This window comes from Ipomoea nil, unplaced genomic scaffold, assembly GCF_001879475.1.
Source record: "Ipomoea nil cultivar Tokyo-kokei standard unplaced genomic scaffold, Asagao_1.1 scaffold1421, whole genome shotgun sequence".
Taxonomy (NCBI): Eukaryota; Viridiplantae; Streptophyta; class Magnoliopsida; order Solanales; family Convolvulaceae; genus Ipomoea; species Ipomoea nil.
Window position 1 is genome coordinate 1,367,021 of NW_017617849.1, and position 17,629 is coordinate 1,384,649.

Below are 17,629 nucleotides of genomic sequence, written 5' to 3' on the forward strand. Positions count from 1 at the left end.
CAAATGCCATAATCAAAATGTCATCAACATACACCAAGAAATAAAGACAAACATTATCACGAGTAGGGGTGGTGGCGGTGTTGAAATAGGAAATACATTTAATTGAGATAAAATAGAAATATCAACTTTAGACTATTTTTGATAACTCAAGAATAATCTAATATTAGAAGGAATAGTCTAATATTAGATTTCTCAGAAATCTCAATTCTCCTTATAAGATGAATATGTCATTTTTAGGAACACATAAGAATAAATGTACCAAATAAAGGGATAGGCCTAATACATTGTATAACCATATTGGGGTCTCTGGTTATTTTATCTTTCCCAGAAGCCCTCGCGACTGCTCAAATTTAGCAAACGGGTCTGCAATTGGCTCCATGCTTGATGCTTCTCAATTGACAGCTTGGGAAGAGAGGGAGCTCAACGGTATATTCTCTTCCTCTAAACTGCCTCGTTTCACACAGTATCCATCGCTCATGCCAGCTTCAGCGGCCAAAAACCTAGCATTTCTACTGCGCTGCGCCGCCAGACTATCCAGCACTACCTTCCCTGCCACCGCCAAGGACAGCTTCTCAAGGCATTGCTTCTCCTTTACCTCCACCTCAACCTCTTCCGCTATCAACCGTTTCGTTCACTCTTCCAGCTCTACGTCTCGCTCCGCCGGCTCCCCTTCCGAGCCGCTTAGTGACATCGTCGCCGAAAACTCGGGGACTTGTTCTTCTGATGATGGCAACAGTTGTGATCACGGTATGCTATTCTTTCTCGCTGTTCCTTTTTATGTGCCCTCTCAATAGGTTTCAGTTCATAATGGTTATTGGAAATGCCACGGAAAAATGCAATTCTCTTACACTGAATTTTTTGTATGGACGATATTACTGTTGCTTAGCTCTCCTAGGAGAATTGAAGTGGATAATGTTCCTAATTTTGATGTTTTGTCTATCACAGAAGATCCGACTACGGAGTTAGCAAGAGAACTATCTTCCTTATTGCGTGGTATGTATATGTATTTTGTATTTGTTGTTCAAAGTTTGTATGTTTAAGCTACACATAGGCATACCACATAATTGTGTACACATTGATGTGAAGCAACTCAATTTATTTATTTATTTTGGCTAGCATAAAACAAAATCTAAACTTATACAACTGATCCCTCATCTCATGAATTGGGGTTGGGTATTTTGGCCAATTTTAGTGGAGGAGCAATTTAGAAAGTTTATTAACTATAGATGCTTATTCACAAACTGATAGAAGCTAACTGTATTCAGTTTGGCTAGTATTCCGAAAATTTTGATAAGGAATCACATTTCATTGGTGTGTTTTCTGGCATATATCTTGGAGAGTGGAGGGCATCAACTAAAGTCTATGTGGCATAGTTAACTGGTGAACTAAAACACTTTTTTCTTTCTCCTGCAATTGATATTTTCAAGAATTATTTTATACATCCATAGGCTTTCTTGTTAACTGCAGTTGGCATAGATTCAGACTTGGTTAATTCACCCAAATCACAAGTGACTAATGATGATAAGTCTCTGGAAAATGTTTTGGGTGTACCATGGACTTCAAGCATTTCACATTGTAATGTATCATTTGTTCAGAAGGAAGTTTCACAAGAAAGGCAGCAAAAATCGACTTACAAGAGTAGTCAACAGACTCATCTAGAATGCTTAACTGACTTGTGTGCCAAGAAAATGGGGACAGAAGATTCAGACTTGGTTAATTCACCTGAATCACAAGCGACTAATGGTGATAAGTCACTGGAAAATGTTTTGGGTGTGCCATGGATCTCAAGCATTTCATATGATAATGTATCATTGTATCGAAAGGAAGTTTCACGTGAAAGAAAACGTAAATGGACTTATAAAAGTAGTCGAAAGGCTCGGCTAGACTGCTTAACTGACTTGTGTGCCAAGCAAATGGGTACAGATGCTACAATTCTGGTGCTTGGTAAACTGGGACGAGAAACTGGCCTGAAAGAGTATAACGCAATAATACGTCTTTCTGTAGAAAAAGCAAGGAAAATGGACACTGTAGAGGAGTCACTGGAGCAACTTTCCAATGCTTATGAATATCTTAAAGCAATAAAGGAACGGGGTTTCCAATTAGAAGAAGAGACTTACGGTCCAGTTCTTATGTTTTTCATTGATTTCGCCATGGTCACTGAGTTCCACTTTTTCTGTGAACTCATTGGGGATGGAAATGCTGGTTCACTTCCAAATTTAGCTTACTATGAAATGTTGTTCTGGATAAAGACTGATAATCAAGATAAAATTGAGGAGCTCCTCTATTCTCTTGCTCTTTATGACGGTGAAGACAAATATGCTTTTCTAGGTTTGTAATTTTTAACTTCAATGCTCCAAAGCTCAGTTTAAATATGTTTACATGTTTTGGTTATTTCATCTACAGTATTCATCTTAAACATAGCATTTTGTAGTTTCAAGATGTGGTATGGATTTGTGTGCTGTTTGGATTTTCTTCGGTATTAATTCTCTATTTATCTTTTCATTCTTTATTTATATATTCTCATGTTTGATTTTGGTAATTGTGTTCTTTATGTTGTTTATTTTTCATATCCATGATCCATCCACTCGAAAGTTTTTCTGGGAGGTGTGTGGCTGTTGTTATTATTTATTATGGAGTATTATCTTTCCTATTGTTTGTTTTGTTTCCTAGTACTGGCCATGCAGTTAAGCTTAAGCCATACATCTTCTTGGTTGTTGGTGAATGAATGTAATACGTTTAACATATCTACTGTTTCTTTACTAACTCTGTAAATGTTAAATTTTAAGTTGCTAATCCATAGTGTACTAGTTTAGAATATATTTCTTTTTTAATCTGCTGTATGCTTACGGTGTGCTATTTTTTACTTTTAATTTCATTTATTTATGAACTGAATTACTTATGTATACAGATGAGATGCATTTAAGTTTAAAATTTTAGAGGTGATATGATTAATAAATATTTTTTCTTTAATTTTAGTAATTCAATATAGAACAATCTATAAATTTTCCATGTTTTGACTTTATTTTTATTTATTTTATGTTGGGAATACTAAAGATCAGGTTGAGGACCTAACAATTTTAAAAAATTGATGCAGAAAATTATTTGTTAGCTATGTGTAATGGCGGCTGCAAAAAGGGGTTTATGCGGCTTTTAAACACTGTTGACATAACATCAGTTGCATCCGTGAAACATCTATCTAACATCTTCAAGTTGTTGGGAAAGTTAATGTTGGAAACATTTGCAGAGAAATGCTTTCTGGATTTGAAGACTACAGGTATGTCATTAACATTTTATTTTGTTGGATTAATTGTATTCACACTTTGTTAACTCATTGATTTACCGAAGGTAATGATGTCTAACTGGATTCATCTTTAATAGGTGAAGATTTTCAAGTGGTTTTATGACTATTTTTTCAAATTGTATTTTTCCATCTGAAACAGCTTAACAATGTATTAGTAGTGTAGTGTGGTTATGTTAATATAATATTTTAGACGAACATATTTTTTTTATACTTGATATTTTTGAATTCGTGGTACGTATGTTAGGAGTGGACTTTATGTACATGTGCAGCAATCAGTTTTCCGTTCTTTTTCAAATAGTTCAAGTAAATATCCATAATAATGTTACTGAGTATATGAATTATTAATGAAGTACTAAATTTCAAATATATCTTTAACATGCATCTTGATATAATTCCCTAAATGCAGACATTGGAGCAGAAAATATCTCAAGTTTCATCTATGAATATACAACAAGCATGCCAAATTTAAAGGTAGGGAATATCCATTTTTTTTCTTTAACATATAGCTTCATGATATACCACTTTAAATATTGAATTATTATTGCCAATACTAAATTCAAGTTTTGGTCAAGTTGACCGATTAAATAGTAAAGTGGCCAGTTATTTAGGAATGGAGGGACTGGCCTTAGGCTCAGTTTGCATAAAGTTGTATAGCATAGGAAATTTGGATAAGGGAACTTCTTATCACTGTGTGTGGTAATATCTTAGAATCCTCAGTGGCTCAACTTGAGAGACTTCTGCTTCAGGAGTTTATGCGTCCTACATGGCAAGTCTGGTTACATAAATATAGATATTTGGGCTGGGTGTTCAACTTGAGAGACTTCTGCTTCAGGAGTTTATGTTCTACAAGTCACATTACTAAAACTCTTGATTATGCTTCATCATGTTGGAAATGGAAAACATACAGTTTAATATCAACCTATGGGTACCCTGGTTTAAAACTGCTAGTGATGGGTAATTCACTAGTTCTGTTGAGCAGTTAATGTGACTATAATGACTGGATACTGCCTTTTGATTTTTGATTTTTTGCTCTTTTTTTTTTTTTTTTTTTGAGACCTGTCTTTATTTAATTGGTGATGGATCTGAGGATCTCTAAGTGATTAGGCATAATAATTCAGGTACTATAATGATAACTTATAATGTCCAAACATTCAGTTGATGAGACCTCTGTCATCTAAGGTGCCTGGATAAGGCCATTGGATGCAGAAACCTAAGCTGCATGGTCCTATAATGCTGCCTGCTTCAAGATGATTTTTCAAGAATAAGAATCATTTATCGTTGCTTTGATTGTACAGTCTTGAAGCATTTTCTTAATGGAAGTAGCTACCATGATAATTACGGGAAAATGCAATATTAGTGGACTTACTGTATTTTAAACAGAAAGCAAGGATTTGGAACATGTTGGAAATCCAAAACTGAAGGACCTGTTACCTTTATGGAAATTGTTAAGAATTCAACTTCACAAATCAAAGTTATCACTACTCAAATGATCTTCAGTCTACTAGCAGTTATTCATTTGCAAGATATTTGTTTTTGCCTTTTAACTTCTGTTTAATATTGAAGAGACATTAAAATACACACCTTGTAGGCTTATACAAGGCTATTTTGACCTCATGGAGTATGTATACACAAGCCACTTGTACTAGAATCTAGTGCTTTATTCTTTTTTATTCTTTAAATCTTTGTTACTCTATCTTTGCCTGTAACCTTCTTGTTGTTTAGTAGTTGGACTTAGATTGCTATGGGCTATGGGCCTTAAGATGTGCTTAATCATTTGTTTCTTAGTTCAACATAGCATACATCATTGTCATTTGAGGTTTCAAAGTCAACTTTATGTTCTTTTGTTATCCGTGCATTGTCAATCTTTAATTGTTTGTCCTCATCTTTTATGTGTCTCCTCCTGATTCAACTCTGCTATTGAAATGAAAGGTTGAAGATGTTGTTCTTAAATTCAAAAACTTGCATTCTGAGTTGGATGTGGCACTTACATCTGAACAATGTGAGAAGCTCATCAGGTTCTCCTGTGAGTTACTAAAGGTATGAGTTGCTTCTTTTTTAAAGTTTCTCTTACTAAGGTTGATGGAGATTGGCATGGACAACACTCCTCCCACATTCCTGCATGGTGCTGGTAAAGTTTTGATCTAAAATACTTGTTTTTACTCAGTCCCTCTGGCACTCTGAAATTATGGTTCTTTTCTGCATTGCTACTAGGTGCACACAGCACTCAATATTGTGGATCAGATGATTGAAGCAGGTTTGTCTTTATCAACAGGGACATTTAATTTGATACTAGATGCCTGTGAAGATAGCTGTGAGTATAATTTGGTAAGTGTTGTTTTCTATTTATTTTCTAATTGTCATCCTCCATAATCCTTAATTGCAATTTCTGCTCAAAGAGTTGGGTAGAATGCATCAATTAGCTTCTTGGTGCAAAGTGTTACCATCTTGCTTTTCATAGTGCTGGGCCGCTGGCATAACTGTAACAACAATTCAGTCATTTGCTGTGTGCCTGTGTCCATGGATACATGGTTACACATAGATGTACTTTAAAGTATGTTCCCTAGAAAAACTGAAAAATGCTAAAGAAAGTGCAAGAGCTTGAGAAGAATTCCTGTGAAAAAAGGCATTTAGAGATGTTTTTTCTGATTGTTTCTTAGAGGTTAATTCATTTTTTCCCCTGAATGTATTACTCACAGAATACAAAAACTAAAGCGGGGGCATACAAAATATTTACATTTGTTTTTCAGAAAAATCAATTAATCAGAATTGACGAGAGCTTGGGAGAGGTCCATAAATTCTTCTAAGTTATGAGTCATGTACTGATTTCACCTTTGCACAAATAATTAATAATATCAATACATGTAATCATGTATATTAGTCAATTAAAATTCTATTGCTTCAATATTTTTGACGTATTGTCAATAATAAACCTTCTGAGAGATTATTTTTACCAGACTTTAAATGTTTCTTTAGTACATGATGCAGTGCAGCAACTGCCATGAAAACATTATGCAAGTTTTACTTTATAAGTTCTAATTTCAAGTTTGTTTATTTAACTGTTTGGTTTTCACATTAAATAATATTCTATTTTCCCATGTTCTGAAGGTTCGTCAGATGTATTTGATCATAAGTTCCCATGATCTGAAACCGAACAATGAGACTTTCCAGAAGTTGATACATTTGAGTGTAAAAATGAAAGATGTAAGTCTTAAGTTATTCTGCAATTTGTTGTGCTTGTGTAAGAACAAAGATGATTTTAATGTACTTCATGTTTCATTTAATGCAGTTTGATGGAGCATACAAAATGATCAAAGACTTGGGGAAATTGAATTTGTTGCCTACAGTTAACATGTACAATGCCATAATGGCTGGTTATTTTCGTGAGGTTGCTTTGTTTCACCTTTATAGATGTTGGATCTTCTGATTTCTGGTTGTTAGAAATTATGAATGAAGTTGGGTGCATTCACTACTATGGGAGGGGATAATTTTAAATTCTATTAGCTAAGGTACAATAGGGTAGCACGATAATAGGGGAAATCACTTCCATTTTGTTTTAACCTTTGTATCTGCCATATTCTTTCAATATAAGTTCATATATACATATTCATGTAATCATGTTTTTGTATGTCTGTGTCTATCAAACTGAATGTAAGGTATCAGTTAGTGCTTTTAGCATGATAGTAGTAATTATATCTTGTGGAGATGTTCATTAACCATATGTCTATAACTAGATAGGTGGTTACTTTAGATTGGGGTGGTTTAGTTTTTTCTTATCTATTGTCATTGGTGTGGTGACTATTTCTTCTAGTATGATTTGTGTTTGACCTATAAAGCTGCTGAATTTGCAGAAAAACATACGCAGTGGGCTGATGGTTCTCAAACAAATGGAACATGCAAATGTGAAACCAGACTCTCAAACTTTTAGCTACCTTATAAACAATTGCAAGAGTGAAGAGGATATAATCAAGGTCCTAAAGCCATTCTTTTCTGAAAATCTCATCTAGTATACTACAATATGGTTTTACTCAGAATGGGTTTGAACATTTGTAAGTTTTGTATATCCATATCTGTAGACAGAATCCAAAAAGACCCAAAATGAAGTCCTCAAGTAGACATAATCTTCTTCCTTGTCCCTCCAAGTCCCAAGAGGTGCCTGGACTTATTTAAGTGTTTTCCAATGCTGTATGACAAAAAGTGATAAACTAGTTGACTCATGTTTTTTTTTTTTTTTTTTTTTTTGGATGAAACACCAAATCTCACATTTCTCACTAGTTTTATTTGAAGTTGTACTCTGCATTTTATGCTTAGTGTTTATTTTTCTTTCATGAATGATTGATTTAGTATTAAGTATTTACTTATGTGGGTGAGAACTCTTTACATTGAATGTCAATCATTACATTGAATATGGGAGAGCAGGGCATCGTCCATTAAGTGAACTTAGTGTAGGGTTTCTATGTTCTAGTAAAGCTTTGTACTGCTGAAAAACAAGACACTGTTATATACCTTCTGCAATTTAGCATCTTGAATTCATGATTGCTTTTCCAACAGTATATTTATTAACAAATATGGTCTCTCCAATTCACTCTCAAGACAATCCATTGGTACATTTTCATTGACAATTTCTTATGATTATATTTGAGTACGTAAATAAGTTACCTTTTAATGATATTTGTTTCTTTGCATGTACATGCATACTTCTACTGATGCAAAACTTGATAAAAATGCCATCTATTCATTTTCGGTTTGGTAATCTGCTTGTAGCTTTATAATGAGATGAATAATTCTGGAGTTGAAGTCACAAAGCCCGTGTACATGTCACTCATAAATGCATATGCAGCCTGTGGACAGTTTGAAAAGGCTAAGCAGGTATTCCTCACCTGTATTTCTCAGTGTGAATTATTTCTTTTCAGCTAGGTTCTTCCAGCATGCTTGTTTTTTATATTTAAACTAGTCAAGCACTCCAGCACACAATCTTTTGCACAGGTAATCTTGGATGAAAGGATACCAGTAAAGAGCTTAAATGAAGTCAAAAGTGTGCTTGTTTCAGCTCTTGCCTCACACGGGCAAATATCTGATGCCCTTGATATTTATGAAGAAATTAGACAAACTAAATGCAATCGGGCACCAAAAACAATTATAAGCCTTATTGTAAGTCTGCTTTACATTTTATTTTTTATTTTTTATTTTTTATTTTTATTTTTTGGGTTTTGTTTTGAAGATCTCATGCATTTGGGCTTTCATCCCTGACCTCCCTTCTTTATAAACCTCCAGGAGCATCTGCAATCTGAAGGAGAATTGGATAGATTGCTTCATCTGCTTGACGAGTTAGATGATCGAGATTACCAGGTTGATGCCACTTTTAGGGTCATATCGTATTGCATTCGGCATAAACAGTTCAGGTTCCATTTTTCTTAGTTTTTCTAAATATTCATTTATTTATTTAATTTTAATTGATCAGTGCAAAATTTTAGAGATTACTTTTAGGGGTGACTTGCCTTTTTTTTTTTTTTTTCCAGACCTGTCATTGGCTTGCTCAAGAAACTCAAGGAAATGTACTGCAACGATGAGGTGGCTAGAGAGGTTCTTTTTGATGAGGTATTCTTTTCTTGTTCACTAATTGTAACTTCTGAAATTTTGTTGCTAGGAGCACATTTCAATCGTGCTGAAGGAATTTAGTGTTGTTTGGATGCATAGAAAGTGTGGGGAAAGAAATGGGAAGATAAAATAGAGAAAATATGCGTGTTGATGAGAAATAAAATCAGTCGATATGAGTGAGAAAAGGAGGTGAAGCATTTATTGAGAGGGTGGGAGAAACAGTGTTCAATTGGATGAGGAAGCATTTTCTCTACATAATCTTTCCTCTCTCTATTTTCTTTTATGTCCAAACACTAAAGTTTACCACTCGTTTTTCTTTACCCATTCTTTTCTTTCCTTGCATTCGCTACATCCAAACATGGCATACATGAATAGAATGGTTTACTTGGTATTGACAGAGGCCACTTTTAACATATTTTTGCAATAGTATATGCACTCTTGAGACCCATTCTTGGGCTGATTACAATTTCTCAATGCTTTTATATAATATGATAAGATGAAAAGTTTTACCTAATCATGGAATAGGTTTTCTGCCTTGTTGCGGAAAAAGAGCCAATAAACTTGGAGATTGGTTGGAATCTGCTTCAAACTATCAAGAATGAGTTGGGTGTCCTCCCTTCCCGCAAGAGTCTTGATTTCCTCCTCAGTGCTTGTATAAGTGCCAAATGTTTACCATTTTGTTTCAAGATTTGGGGAGAGTATCGGAAAGCTGGACTTCCCTACAACACTTTAAATTATTTGAGGTAAAACCCTGCACCTATCTTTTTGTTATCTTAGTCTCATTTGCTTGCTATTGGCTACCAAATTTGTCAAGAGATCAAACTAGTCATTAGTGAACATCTTCTGTGTAACTTGATTGTGCTCCAATTAAGACTGGTTGCAGATCTTGTAAAATAGACCTATACTGTTAAATGGCCAATGCCTTGTAATTTAAGAAATAACTTCTAATTTTCGAAGTAACTTTTATAGCAGCCTACGAGTTCGAAATTTCCTAATTTATAGTGCCCATTTGATAAAGTTTATTTACTCATTTTTGAAAATTTTTGGGCACATATATTGTTGAAATTAATAGATTGAATAATCCACTTTTTACATGCTTGGTAATGTAACTTGGATTATATTATTTAATTATACATAATTTATAGTGTCATTAAGCCATAATCATAAGCTTCACCAAACGGTATTAGTTATATTCTTGGAATATCTAGACTTGAAAGGAATGGTGAATTGAAGATTTTCATATAGAAATGGTACTTCATATAGTTTTCTTGTGCTCTTTTTCATATTTCATTATTTCAATGCCTGTGCAGGATGTACCAAGTCCTCTTGGCATCAGGGTTACGAAAACCTGCAGCAAGTATACTAAGTAAAATTCCAAGAGAAGATCCACATGTTTGCTATGTCATCGATGCATGCCAAAAAACTTACAGAAAAGGACAGAATAGAAGGAATAAAGCTTTTGTCGTATGAAGTAACTTTCCTTCACCAAGCTACTAAGACTTTTTATGTTTATTATTTTTTGATGTTTATTATAACAATGAACCTCAAAAGGAACTAGCAACGAGAATGGCTTGCCTACACCTTGCCGTAGCTTGCTCAAGCCTCTCATTTAATGTCTCTTCTTTCACTGCAGCTTTCACCATGGCCAAGTCCATCTCCATTAGCTTCAACACTCTGAACAGCTCAGTGACCATTCTCTCTTCGACTTTTCCTTCCTCCTGCAACACCTCTGCTTCTTCTCTGGCTCTCTCCGCCACTATTTCTCCAACCTTGGCCAACAGAGCTGTTGACCCATATTGTCGTGCCATTATCAATCCTTCCAGCTTCTCCAAGAAGTCCATTATCACAAACCCAACTGGCTCCTCTATCTGAATAGGCTTAGTTCTCTTCCACCCAATCTCAAAGTTTCGTGGCTCAGGCTTTGCAAGCCCAATTCTTGATTTTCTATCCCTGATGATTGCGGATCTTCGTCGTTTTTCAATGGGGAATTTGTCTGCAGGGGTGGTTGCTACCTCGCTAGGAGTTGGGAAGTCAGGGTCGGTTTCTGGCTCTGGTGTTGAAGAAGAAGTGCATTTGATGGCAAACTGCTTTCGAAGAACTGAAGGGTTTGGATGAATTACGTGAAAAGGGAGTTGAAATATACTAGAAGCCATGACTATTGGTAAGTGAAGCACGAAGACTGAAGAATCAGAGTTGAAGGAGATGGATATATGATGATAAGGTCATTTGTCTGCTTGTTGGTCCTTTTATATGGTCTGAACCGGAATTATCTGTTTTAAATTTATTAAGGGTTAGATATTTTAGTAGTCAATAGCTGGTCAACTAATCCAGAAAAATAAAGCAATTCAAATTTTCTACACTCGATTCTTAAATAGTTAAATGAGAGAATAGTAATTTCGTTTAATACTTTTCCTTCATCGAATTGCAACTTGCAAGTAGTTTGAAATGCTTTGAGCATTTACTACTCAAAAATTACTTGAAGAGGTAAGGTATATGAGCCTATGACAAATTATGGAGTCTACCTTGAATTGTGGATTTAAATGCAACACATAACATAGTAACTACAGACACATAATATGTTATACTTCGTAATATATTATGTATTTATAGTTAACATATTATATGTTTATAATTATTATTGTGTTATGTGTTTGTAGTTACCGTGTAGAGTTTGGATAATCTCCATGACAATTTGTTCTTCCTTGTACTTATACTAGGGAGAAGAAAGTGACCAAATTAAAAGCCAAGCTAGGGTTGCAATGTACTCCGTATTACATTTTCCCATTCAAATACATAAATAGTTCTTAGAATTCTTCGCTTCATAACAACCATTATATTGCTCTTTTTATATTTCTAAATTAACATAAGACAACTACGCATGCAGTACATATATGAATTGAACAACACAAGCATTACATATATATAAATCAAGCCTGCATTTGAACAACCACATACTCATTGGACTCAACTGAAGATGTAGATGCTAAAACACTTGGAACTTGTCTCTCCATCCACCACTGCCGCCATTCATCAATGCATAATGGTTGTTTGGGACCCATGTTTGAAAGTTGATGCTCCTCAAAATGCCTTAGAATATATTCTGTTTCTCCTAAAAGAATAGTCGCATCACGAACGCTTTTCTCCCTTTCCTCAATAACATTGCATTTGCACTTGGTAATTATCACATCGGGCAAATTGATAAGACAAGCTGTCAATATGTCTGCAATCATGCATCTTAACTTCTTAAACAACTCTTCAACTTGGCATTCGCCATTTTCATAGAACAGTAGAATAGTCCGACTAATTCTGTACATTGAATTAGCGGCTAAAACATTTGCAGGCCAGAAAAGAGGATTTTGCACTAAAATTTTGTTTCCTATAAAGCTAAACTCCATAACAATCTGTTCAGCTACACGGGCTAGAGTTTGGATAATCTCCTTAGCAGAACTTACTTCCCTAATTTTATCCTTAAGATCCACGCCGAACCACTCCTTGTGAAGCTCCACTCCCACCCACACAACATTTGCTGCATCTTTTATGCTTTTCAACCCACACTTGTAATCTATAAGGCTTGTGTAGCGAAGGCCTTCATCAACACTACTTACCAATTCATCAATATATTGACTTGCAATGTTTGGAAGTGCAATGGCAATAGTTGTTAGTGTTACCACCGGAAGTGTCCAACAATTAGGAGGTTCACTAGATAATAGAGTTGAAACTCGATTACTATCAAATTCTGCTACCCCACTAAAAGAGAAACCGTGATAATTAAGAAGATTAAACAGATTTTGTGGCCATTTCATCTTACCCATCTCAATATGTGTATCCATCATGTCAGTAATCTTTCTCAATAATCTTTTCGGAAGCTGTCTTTCTCCTTCGAGTAGTATTACAAAGCAGTTGAGATCTACCTCATCATCACTCTTTTGATGATCTAAAACTTCACTTTTGTGAAACAATTTACATAAACGATTAACTAAAAGTACTAATGGAAGCACGGAGTAAAACGAGAGAACACAACAGAACTTGCACCACATGACAATCACAATCTGAAGTAATATGCACAAATTCAAGATTAGCCATTTGATGTTATATAACAATTTTCTGATTGTGCGGTTCTTAAACCTTAAAGCTATTGAACTCTGTCTCCACTCCACCAATCTTTCAGTCCAATAAGACTCAACTGTGAACTCTTCTCTACTTATTTTGATCCCATTAGCCTCATACTTATCACCCATGACACCAATCAAGAAGATTGTAGCTATGACCACAGAGGGTACAGTGACAGCAGATTGAGACAATATAATGAACATGACAGACCACTTATACTCAGATTCTTCCTTGCAGTGAGACGATACCCACTTTTCAAACGCGTGTCTCATCCTATCAATCGCTACGAAGATAATAATGGCAGAAAGTAAAGAAACGACGCTCGAAGAAATGAAGGTGACCAACCTTTTCATAAGAAACTGGGGGCTACCAGAGGCTGCCATCACCCAATACTTTGTAACACTCAATCTCAGCTCTTCAACTGTGCAATATTCTTGTTGTTGCCCTTTCATCATCTGTTCATCATCTGAATCTAGCTTCTGATGATAGCTCAGCTCTGCGCGTTTCTTGATCGCTGGAACTGCTAAAGCCGAGCAGAAAACCGTGATGAACATGCAGATCAACAGAACAATGGCGAAGATGATCTCGGGGAACAACGAGTAATCAAGTGCACCGGTTCGTAGCTGGATGCATAAATCTGCAACCACGGTGATCACCAGTATGGTCAAAGCGGTTCGAGTGGCCAGAACATCTGTGTCATTCATAGAGCCCAGTGTGGTGAAAAAACAGCCCATAGCCATAGTTAAGAAAGCAGTGCTTGTGATCTTGACGATGTTGTCTTTGGCAGACCACATGGGAGATGTGAGATCCCCTGTGAGCTTGGTAGCCACAGCTAATAGTGTCAGCCATGTTGCATTGAGAGCAAAGAATCTGCCTGACAAGTCCAAGTTTAATTTGATTGAGGAGTTGCGGAACATAGCCAAGGAGCAGGCTAGAGAAGCAGCTGCTACATAAACGCCTATAATTGGCATGGGAGAATCATTCCTCTCTTTCATTTTTCTAACAAATATGGAGCAGTTGTGGCTCATTTTGATTAAAGGGAACTCAAAACTTCTCACTCTCAGTAGTTTAATTAGCTGCTACATACAACATCTGATCTACAAAGGTTTTTGTTCCAAGAAAATGAAACTCGCTCCTATATATGTAGTCCCAAATTTACACCTAACTTTATCTCATACATACTCTCAATTCTTTGATGTAGATAACTTTTTCTATACCAATTAAAATATTCTATACATGCTTGCCACATTAGAGAGTGTGATCCGAATTATCAAACCCCATAAATAAAGGAAATAATAAATGGATAATATAATGGAAAAGACAATAAATGTGGGTCTCGGAGACAAAAGATTGTATTAATATGTTGTGTAATGATATTACAATAGGACTTGTGTTTAGAGAAGGGGAGTGAAGATTGGTATGATCGACTTGTCGTCAAAGTTCGCGACCCCTATCGCCTCTTTTCTCCACTTGCTCAAGAATTCAGCCAGGGTTTCCGTGCTCTTCTGCATCAGGTAGCACAAGTCTACGAATTGTTTCTTCTCATGAATGCTGCTTGCAAAGTACGATAGGAACCGCTTAGTGAGGGTCGCGAAAGTGGAAATGGACCCCTCTAGTAGGGACCCAAACCAATCTTGCACATGGCTGTCCAAGGTCGTGAAGAAACCTCAGCACATAATGACATCACTAGCCCCGGTTATCATCATGGCATATCGATACCTGGTGAGATGAGCCCGAGGGTCTGTCGTCCCCGAATACGCCTTGATTGTTAGAAAACGAAAGTCCTTGGTGAGGGGCTCGGTCATGATCGCCTAAGTGAATGGGGTAGATAACACATCTTGGGGCTCAGGGGACCTATCTCGCTCATCAACCTTCCTCGAGCTCATCCATCCGCCTCTAGAGCTGCTCGATCACATCCCGGTGGGAGCCCAGGGCTCGGTCACTGATTTCTCCCAACTGCTTCACCCGGGAAGCTTGCTCTCATCGCGGCGGGGCTCGGAGCCCACGACTCGACGACCTTCTCGAGAATGACTCCTCCACTGGGCGTTCGTTCCAGCCGACCTTGGCCCTAATTGGTCGTGGGCCGTCATACGGGTGCCCAACCGCTCCAAGGCAAAATTGGTTTGGGTTGGTCAACCCCTACTTGCTCCTCGGTGCCTTTGTCGGTCTTGGCTAATACCACCCCCTCCTCGTTTGTCTGACGGTCGGGGTGAGTTGACCTTCCCATCGATTTGAGTTCCCATGGCTTGGGCCTTGGGGTAGCCCGGTGCTCGGCCACCGCGTTCCCTCAAGGTGGGCGGAGTGGAGGCCAGCACCCCTTAAGAGAGGCATCGAGGCCGAGCAGGGGGGCTCGGACACCTCCTTGGAGCCCCTCCACGAGGCCGGTCAATGCGGTGGCAGCTTGTTGGATGGCGACTACCCCCTCCTGGAAGCTCGGGACCAGAGGGGGAGCAGTAGGAGCAGACCCACTGTTGCGGTTGTTGTTGAGACGATCCCATAGGTCCCCCGCCGACCTCACGGAAAGGGTTTGTTGCCAACTAGTGGTCTCGTTGAGGCCGTTCCCGCTTGGGATGGCACGAGTATAGTTGAGGGAGTAGAATTTAGAAGTACGTATTATAAAATTCATTCTAATTTTCTTCACCCTATTAATTAATAAAATATGAGTGTAGGGTCGGGTTCGATTCCTATCACGAACATGGGGGTTTAGGTTTAGGTTGAGTTGAGCTCCTTGTGTGTACAAGTGTAAAGTTTAATTTGGTGTTGCTTTTTGGAGCTAGATTTGCTTAATTTGCCTCTACATGTTTATACCATGAACTATGATCAACCTTACATTGTAAACATTGATCCAAAATCAGTTTATGTATCTGTAGTTAATAATTTGTACTTCTAAATAAATTAAGTGTACATTATAATACATACATAATTTACTAACTATACATAATTTGTTAAATGCATATATATAATATGGACGTGGTCCATAATATAACAATTGATTTACCTCTTCATTAGTTTGACGGTGAGTTCATGTGGTTCAAGATATAGTTTGACGAAGTTAAGAAATCGAGTTATTAGCATATAAAATAGGAATAAGGGTCAAATAGGCCATCGAACTGCACACAATAAAACAATTAGGTCATTGAACTTAAAAAACCAACAATTAGGTCCCTAAACTAATCAATTTCAAACAATTCTTCCAATTTGAAGGTTTCCAACAGGTCAACAGGTCATCTCCCAAATTAATTATTTTTTTAAAAAATAAATTTTAAAAATTAATTATTTATAAAATAAATAATTAAAAAAAAAAAAAAAAACTGGAATCCAGCCGGAGACGGTGGAACCAGTTTTTTTTTTTTTTTTTTTTTTTTTTTTTTTTTTTAATAATTAATTTTTAAAATTTAAATTTTAAAAAATAATTAATTTGGAAGGATGACCTGTTGACCTGTTGGAAACCTTCAAATTGGAAGAATTGTTTGAAATTGATTAGTTTAGGGACCCAATTGTTGGTTTTTTAAGTTCAGTGGCCTAATTATTTTATTGTATGCAGTTCGATGGCCTATTTGACCCTTATTCCTATAAAATAAAATAGGAGTGCAAAGAAATTAAACTCAACTAACCATTTACTGTCCTTATCAATACAACTTCCAGGAAGGGCAGTTGATGTTTGCATGCTCCAAATCCTATATTAGTTTACTTGATTAAGCGTAGACTTATTTAAGACAATATGGATTTAATTGTTAGATTTTTTAATGAAGTATTTAATTGTTAGAATTGTATAAACATGGTTGCAGTAGGCGCTAAGCGCTAGTCGGACGATATAATAGTGCTTAGCGCCTTGGCGGTTAAAAAAAAAAAATAGTGCACACGTGTGTGGGTGTATGTATGTATATATATATATATATATATATATATATATATATATATATATATATATATATATATATATATATAGGCGGGTTCAGGTGCGGCAGTGTCTTACGGTGCGGTTATTTCTTACGGTACGGCAACACCAATAGTTCACCAAATATGCACCATCAACGTTAGGAAATACACCACACAAAACAGAGTAAACAGAGCCCTGCATCACCAAACACACACCATTAGGTGTGAGTAAAAACACCATACACTGTTCGGAAATACACCATTGGGGGTGGTGAGTTATATGGTGTGTTTTTTTTGAGTCTGTGGTGTATTTTGTGATGTTTTATTACATTTCATTGGGGCGTGTTTTTATTACACTGTTGGTGCATATTGTTAACACTGTTGGTGTATTCAGGATTTGACCGCACCGCCGCACCGTAAGACCCCGCCGCATATGAGCGCTCTTCTATATATATATATTCGGTCGAGTTAGGCGCTAAGTCATTTTTACAATAGTATGCATAAATGTAAGTTATGCTATTAATTTTGTCCTTTTTATTTTACTAAAAGAGTTGTATTTTATTCCTAAATATTATAAGTTAAATTTTTGTCAGAGGAAATAATATATGGTTCTTTAATACGACCTAATGAATATAAATCAGATTGTTAGAATATTGGTGTAGGTGTGTGCATATATATTCCAAGAAAATGTAAGCCACTTTTATTCTAATATTTTATAGAGCAAAATTAAAAGGATTCTTACGT

General features: G+C 36.3%; 2 protein-coding genes across 2 annotated transcripts; one reads left to right on the forward strand and one right to left on the reverse strand.

Annotated features, from left to right (window-relative positions):
- The first annotated feature begins 295 nt into the window (after window positions 1-295).
- Window positions 296-10,622, forward strand: LOC109187754 (pentatricopeptide repeat-containing protein At4g04790, mitochondrial-like). Its single transcript, XM_019338061.1, has 17 exons — window positions 296-747; window positions 946-993; window positions 1,468-2,328; window positions 3,095-3,274; window positions 3,708-3,772; window positions 5,231-5,338; window positions 5,513-5,626; window positions 6,407-6,502; window positions 6,588-6,686; window positions 7,150-7,269; window positions 8,063-8,167; window positions 8,285-8,449; window positions 8,573-8,700; window positions 8,818-8,896; window positions 9,422-9,639; window positions 10,207-10,367; window positions 10,530-10,622. Exons 1-16 carry the CDS (start codon window positions 378-380, stop codon window positions 10,364-10,366), a joined length of 2,916 nt encoding a protein of 971 aa, XP_019193606.1. The 5' UTR covers window positions 296-377; the 3' UTR covers window position 10,367; window positions 10,530-10,622.
- On the reverse strand, window positions 10,354-11,108 carry LOC109187757. The gene has a single exon (XM_019338066.1). It carries the CDS (start codon window positions 11,047-11,049, stop codon window positions 10,441-10,443), a length of 609 nt encoding a protein of 202 aa, XP_019193611.1. The 5' UTR covers window positions 11,050-11,108; the 3' UTR covers window positions 10,354-10,440.
- Between the last annotated feature and the right edge of the window lie 6,521 nt (window positions 11,109-17,629).

Bases quoted from the DNA above. Each gene is read 5' to 3' on its own strand.
- LOC109187754 (XM_019338061.1), top strand. From the start codon at position 378: ATGCTTGATGCTTCTCAATTGACAGCTTGGGAAGAGAGGGAGCTCAAC. The intron at 3,275-3,707 runs GTATGTCATTAA...CCCTAAATGCAG, and splicing joins TCTGGATTTGAAGACTACAG to ACATTGGAGCAGAAAATATC. The intron at 6,503-6,587 runs GTAAGTCTTAAG...CATTTAATGCAG, and splicing joins TGAGTGTAAAAATGAAAGAT to TTTGATGGAGCATACAAAAT.
- LOC109187757 (XM_019338066.1), bottom strand. From the start codon at position 11,049: ATGGCTTCTAGTATATTTCAACTCCCTTTTCACGTAATTCATCCAAAC.